This window comes from Cajanus cajan, chromosome 4 (genome assembly GCF_000230855.2).
Source record: "Cajanus cajan strain Asha chromosome 4, NIPB_CcT2T_4, whole genome shotgun sequence".
Classification (NCBI taxonomy): Eukaryota; Viridiplantae; Streptophyta; class Magnoliopsida; order Fabales; family Fabaceae; genus Cajanus; species Cajanus cajan.
In genome coordinates this window covers 58,177,744-58,185,358 of record NC_138520.1, presented here as the reverse complement: position 1 = coordinate 58,185,358, position 7,615 = coordinate 58,177,744, and the positions used below count along the sequence as shown (strand labels likewise).

Below are 7,615 nucleotides of genomic sequence, written 5' to 3'. Positions count from 1 at the left end.
GCCTCGATGCAAACATTTTCCATTGCATAGATGTTAGTTAAAGCATGTTTGGATTTGCTTACTTTTGAGGGGAAGTTTGTTTTCTTTCAATAGTTACTGAGAAAAACTTAGTTATAAACTGTTTTGAGCATAAAATTAGCTCATTGAAACATATACTTAAGGCGCATTTGTGCAAACACAATTGAATGAAGCATGTAATTTCATAAATTTAATGTGATAAGTTTCAATGTAAAGTTCATAGTTTATTTAAGGTAAGAACTTGAGGAGGATGCCTAAGTCACTATCATAGTTTAGACCAATGTAATTTATATAATTGATTATAGTAAAAATTGATTTTTAAAGTAACATGATTTTTGTTTAAATAACAGATATTAGAATAATGATTTTTTAAGAAAATGTTGTTTGGATACTTAAAATCAAAATTGGTTTTGAATTTATAATCATCAAAATGAGTTTTAAATGTCAATTTGTAGTTTATTGCTTCAATTCTAACTTGGTTTTTTTAATTGAAAATGATTTTGATTTGGCAATCAAGCATCTTAAATTTGAGTCAAACCAAGTTTGACTAAACTCACAGTTCACTATGATTTCACCACCAAACCAAACACGCACTTAACATTTTGGTAGAAACTCCTCAAAATACCCCTTAATCTCAATCCAAGTAACTACATATTCCTCTTATTAATTTCCTACATATCTTCCTGTTATAGAGATCACTTGGCTGGGAATAATTTATTGTTAAACCTGAAGATTTTATCAAAAAATAAGGTTGTTTAATCCTAAATAAAGAAAAAAGATGTACTCATATGAACCATCCATCGATGATGATCTAGTCCATACTGTTGTATGGTCATTTTCTTTTTTCTTTTTTCTTTTGGATCCTACCTTTGAAGATAAGTGTATCCTTTTTCTTTAGCGAGTTTAATGTTGGGTTTGGGCTATTTTTATGGAGCATTTTGAAGATTTTTTTAAGGAATCAAGGGCTACACATGAATGAAACATGGGTTGTTTCTGATTAACTAAATTGTACGAGACATTTGAAGGTTGCAAAGGAGCTTTACATACATACCATAGACATGTAATAAATAAATGAATTTAATTTTTTTTTTATCTACATGGTCCATATAGTATCTAAAAGTTAATAACTAAAATCTAAGTTGTGTTTGTTGGAACATGGCTTTTGCTAAGCAAGCATAAATGAGTTTAATTTATATACAATGTGAATGTAAAGTTAATGAATAAGATAACATGATAAAATAATCAAATTTTATTGGATATTTGGTAAACACATCTTTTAAATTCTTTTTATACATTTTATTTTTATTGGATATTTCGTATCTCTATATTTTATTTAATAAAAGTGTTTAAAAGTTGTCAATATTTAATAGATCAATTGATAATGTATTTAGTCTTCAAATTTAAAGATCATGAGTTGGAGTCTTATTTTTGTAAGAATGATTAATTTTTAATATTATTTTTTTAAAAATTTAAAGGTAAAATCATCAAAAAAAAATTGTGTACATCAAATAATTATATATTATAGATAATTGTACATGTATTCACACTTAAATAATTGGGCATGACTAAAAATAATCAAATGGGTACTTGGAAGAATGGAGAGTCTTTTACTCTACTAATAAAATAAAGTTGTAACTAGTTCTAGCCCCAATAGTAGCCTATTTAATTAACCCAAATCTTTAGAGTTCCTTCGTGAAGGTAGTTTGCCCAATGCTGAAGCTAAAACAAATGATTCCAAAAGCATGTGGCTTCGAACCAAAAAGAAACGTATGGGAGGTTGAATTATTGATTTTGTTTATGACCATATTATTAATACAAAGTGTCTACTAGATTCATTGATGATTAATTTCATCCGAAAAATCTTTTTGACCACCTTTAGTAGGGTTTTCATAGGAACAAAAATACAACTCTATCACCATTCCTAATATTCAACATTAAAGAGATATAAGAGGCTATAGAGAAGATATAGATTGTGATTGTCATTGATACCTTCATAGGCCAGAGGGATATAAATCTATAACTTAATAGTTACTAAAGTCTAAAAATGACTCTACACAAGTGTCATTATCCTATTTAATAGAATTAAAATTAATAACATTAAAAGATAAATACAATAATAATTTAATTTTATCCCATAAAATCTTTTAACTACTTTTATCTTTAGTTCATTCTATCGTCTAATTGAATGAAAACCTTGTCCTCAAGGTTATGAAAGGAAAAGAGACAATTGTGAAAGGTTGATATTTGTTGGAGGAAAATCAACCCTATATAAATTAATCATGAACGGTTTATCTTGAGTAAAAACATTTTTAGGGACTATTATTTGATAGGAGTGTTTTTAGGAATTCTTTTTTAACTTATCATCTAATTCAATATTTTATATATCATATTTATTATGAATTAAAATTTCATATTTTAAAATAAATTAACAATAATTTAAAATGATTTTGTGCCACAATATAAATTATATATTTATCTTAAATAAAAAAATATAATTGATATGTTTAAAAATATTTTTATACAAATTTTAAATATATTTTAAATATTCAAATATAGTAATATTTATTTGTGTATATAATATATTATAATTATATATATATATATATATAATAAAGATTTAACTTATGAAATACAAAAGATAAAATACTAATTTTTTAATCGCAAATTTGAAACTTTGTCAAATAAAATCGAATCTAATTATTGATGATTGAATTATTGATTTGTACAAATTATAATTAAAAAGATTATTTTGGGCCGTTTTAATAAAAAAAATTATCTATTAAAGATGTGTTTAAAAAGTTATTATAAATATATGACTTAAATATGTTTTTAGTCCCTCAAATTTAAGGTAAATTTGGTTTTGATCCCTCAAATTTAAAACTGTTGTTTTTAGTCCCTGTAATTTTCAAAAATCTTATTTTAGTCTCTTAGATCACCAATAACATATTTGAAAGTGACTAATTACGACAGTTATGCAATATTAACTAGATTTAATGTGATATTTTCACTAATAAGAATATCGGTAAATAGATTTTATGCAATAATGTTTGATAAATTTCTTAACAAAATTTGAATATAAGGACTAAAATAAGATTTTTTGAAATTACAGGGACTAAAAACAATAATTTTAAATTTGAGGGACTAAAAACAGATTTATCTTAAATTTGAGGGACTAAAAACATATTTAAGCTTAAATATATAGCTTAAAATTATAAAAGTTAAATAAGTTATTTTAATATTTTTCAAAAGTTAATTTTAATTTCTTAAAAAAAATAAAAAATTAGTTATAAAAAAAAACTATAAAACAATATCATAAATTACTTTTAAAAATTAATCAAATAACATATACTAATGAGATTGAGTTTAGTAGAGAGAACTCTCTCACAACTTAACCAATCAAGTTCCAAATCTCGAAAAAAGAGGTGTTCATATTTAATAGTCATCATACATCATGTATGTATGAGTTTTGTAACATTTGAAATCATAAGTCAATTAATATTTTTTTTTTAATTTTGACATTCAATACCCGACATGTGAATCCATTTGTCGAACCATTCAACAAAAAACATATCCATGTGACATAACTCCGAGCATTTGTTGCATGAGATATTTTTCTATATTATAAAGTCATACAATATAGTACAATATCAAAAGCTTAAAATGTAATCAACCCAAATTAATTAAAATTATTCTCAAATATCGTCATGTTTGACATCATGAAATATCTCCACGCTATTATGATGCAACCTAACTTTTGCATCAGCAAATTCAACCATGTTTTGACTACCATCATTAGTCACTTTCAACTTCACAAATTCAAACCATGATGAAACAATTCTATCTGCACAATGCATGGTTGGAATATGAATTCATTTAAGGGCTACACATTAATAAACAAGCAAGATCATAAATGGAGAAAATTGTACCATGAAACATTGGGTTGTTTTGGAACAAAATGTGATCATATTACTCGAATAGCAATCATGAATTTTTACGTTTTCACGTAGTCAAGAATCTACTTTTCATTGCAATAAAATGTTCAAGCAAATCGGCAATACAGATTTATTGATTTTATTCATATTTAGAAATTTGATACCAAGAAAGATATTTCAACGTATTTTTGGAATTTTATTATCTTTTAAGAAAGAATTGTTAAAAAAATATAAATTAGTTTTCAATAAATAAAAAAAAGGTGATCTATACACACTATGCCACCTACAATTACAAGAAAGTTCATTTGTGGCCTGATATATCAGTAGATATGAATAATAAATAACATTTAACATAATTAGTAAATAATTAAATTTCTTAAGTATATTAATAGGGGTTTCATTTCCGATCCCAATATTACATATGAAAAAGACTGTTAAAAGAAGTAAAATTCATTTTGGTGATATTTATACGTTGAGAAAATTTGGTCAATAGAAGAATACTTTTTATGTAATTTCTTTTTTAAATATATGGGATATGTGAAAATTTGGTGAAAGAAGAGAATGATGAGTTGAGATTTATTTTTAATAGGAAATAGGAAGTTAACAAAAGTTCTATAAAGGTGATTGCTTATAAATATTTGTACAAGGAGATTGGTACCACTCAAAAGAACTTGAATTGAAAAATGTCCATTGTATTGATGTTACTCTACATAAAATTAAGAGGAACTTCAATTCTCACTAGTTACTCAAAATTTTATAACATTATCATGAAGTATCAAGTTTTCAAGAATCTCAATAATATGCCATCCCCATCAACAAAATTCACACCCAAAAAACTTGCAACACAAACAAAAATCCTCTTCAAACTTACAGTAGATTAGGATGTGACTCAAGATTGAGGTATAAACAAGTTGAGATAATGAGATTGGATTTGAGCCGCAACACCGAATTAGAAGATTAAAGATTATATATGTGAGAAAAGTAAAGGGAAAAAAAAAGTGAATGATTAAAATGAATGTTGCTTCACATGTTCTGTTACTTCTGTACCATTGGAAAAGCATGTTCCCAACATGCTGAACAACGTTAGATTCACTTCTTCTAGTGTTGATTTTTGCTATAAATCTCAATATCAATTGGACAGGTCTGAAGACTTCACTGCTCTATAACATGCTTATAAAGATGAAAACATTATCATTTAGGGTTCAGAAAAAAAAAATGCAGAAACGATCTATACATTTTGGAATTAAATTGCATAGTAAACAACACCTGAGGAATAACAGGTCCAACCAAGCCCAACAACGTTGGTATTACATATTTAAGGTGGCACAGGTCGGAGTGATCAGGGTATTTTTGTTTAAACTTTTTTTTTTAATTATAAAAACATTTTTTTAATAAAATAAACACTTTTTACATATTTTTTGTATTAAAGCAATACTTGCAAACATATTTTGATTAAAACAAAAGGAGGGGAGAAAAAGGCACTTACACATTAAAAAGTAAAAACTTTTAAAGGAAAATCTATCACCCATGCAATGATTTTTTTTCCCACAACAATGAACAATACTGATGCTGATTACTCGCTTATTATTTTTTTTTTTTAAGTTCCATCCTGAATTTTTGTTTTCCAATAAAGATTAGTGAAATGGGTCTAATAAAAGACAACAAATTATTCTTATTTTTTCTATTTTTAGTTTATTTTATCAAGTAGTTAATTGTGGCTTGATCTTAGGAGCCGTGATCCTTATCTTTCTGTTAGAGTTTGTTATTTTCAGATATATAAATGCTCAATGATGTAACACATTTGAAGCAATGAAGAAACACAAGAGTTTCTTCTAAAGTTTTATTATGGCATCAGAGCGAGAAAGTAAGGGACCGGAGAAGAAAACTAATAACTTTGTGGGCAAGGATGAAGCAGCTGCCATCACACCATCATCTCCTTACTATCTTGGATCTTTCGATAACCCTGGAACGCCACTGGTAGCAGTCATGCTTAAAGGCGATAATTATCGAAATTGGGCAAGGTCCATGAGAACGGCACTGAGAGCCAAGAAGAAGTTGGGATTCATTGACGAGTCCATTAAGAAGTCAACTTCTACATCACCAAACTATCAACACTGGGAGAGGGCAGATTCCATGGTGGTTGCGTGGATCATTAACTCCACTGATCCGATTTTGCATGGAAGCATATCACATGCCATGACGGCAAAAGATATATGGCTTGACTTGATAGAGCATTATGCCCAAGCCAATGCACCGCGAATACACCAATTATGGCGCAACTTATGTCTAATGCAACAAGAAACCAATGTGTCAGTCACCAAATACTATACAAAATTCAAAAGCATCATTGATGAATTGAGGGAACTTCAACCATTGCCAGAATGCACCTGTGGGGCAGCAAAGAATTTAGCACAAAGAGAAGAGAAGCATCGTGTGCATCTTTTTCTTGGAGGACTAGACAACGATCGATTCGCTCATGCAAAGGGGATCATTCTCAATACAGATCCATTGCCATCCTTGCGTCGTGTTTTCAATCATGTACTTTGAGAAGAAACACGAGTCTTAACGGAAAAAGGCAGGGACCATAAAATAGAGTCTGGAAAAGCTTTTCATTCCTCAACTTTCAACAAGAACAAAAATCGTGACGGATCGAAGCCAAGATGTGATCATTGTGGAAAGATTGGCCATGACAAGACAAAATGCTTTGAGATAGTGGGTTACCCCACCAACTGGAACCCACGGAGGAATACCATAAATTCAACTAAACGCACTGAGCACTCAGGGGGAGCAAACTTGGCATGGGAAAACAACCAAGGGACCGATGGGCATGCACTTAGCGTCTCCCATGATAGCAGCGACTCTCATGGTAGCAAGAATGACTACATGTCTGGTAATCAAATGATAAATAATGTTTGGGTCTTGGACAGTGGGGCCTCCCACCATATGACCTCATTATACTCACAGCTTGATGAAGTACAGGACTTTAGTATACCCTTTCGCATCACTATACCCACGGGCGATGTTGTTCTAGTACACAAAAAGGGGACGATGAAGCTAAATGAAAATATTAAATTATATGATGTTCTTTTTATTCCAGAATTTCGCTATAATTTAATATCTATTCATAAGCTAACGCATGACTTAAATTGGTTGTGTCTTATTCTGTTGATGAATGTGTAATTCAGGACCAAACCAGGAAGAGGATGATTGGATTCGGTAGATTGCGTGATGGGGTTTACATTTTCACTCAACAAGTAGATGGATACTCCCTTGAAGCGAGTTCTGGAGACATCACAACTCTTTGGCATGCAAGAATGGGCCATCCTTCAGATCAAGTTTTATCAAAATTGTCCACTATAATTAGTTTTTCCTTTAATGCAAATAATAAGATGGAGTGTTGCGATATATGCCATCGCTCCAAACAATGTAGACTTCCCTTTTCCTTGAATTATAATAAAGCAAGTAAAGTTTTTGACTTAATCCATTGTGATCTATGGGGGAAATATCATACTTCATCACATAATGGATCACATTATTTCTTGACCATTGTTGATGATTTTACTAGAGCTGTATGGGTTTATCTATTAAAGGATAAGACAGAGACGACCAATGCAATTATCAACTACTGCAGAATGGTGCAAACTCAATTTGACACTAAAGTAAAG

General features: G+C 29.3%; 1 protein-coding gene across 1 annotated transcript; it reads left to right on the top strand.

Moving 5' to 3' along the window:
• Positions 1 to 5,795: 5,795 nt before the first annotated feature.
• Positions 5,796 to 6,497, top strand: LOC145957397 (uncharacterized). Its single transcript, XM_083073649.1, has one exon. It carries the CDS (start codon positions 5,796 to 5,798, stop codon positions 6,495 to 6,497), a length of 702 nt encoding a protein of 233 aa, XP_082929775.1.
• The last annotated feature ends 1,118 nt before the right edge of the window (positions 6,498 to 7,615 follow it).

Excerpts from the sequence above, each read along its gene's own strand:
- LOC145957397 (XM_083073649.1), top strand. The coding sequence starts at position 5,796 with ATGGCATCAGAGCGAGAAAGTAAGGGACCGGAGAAGAAAACTAATAAC.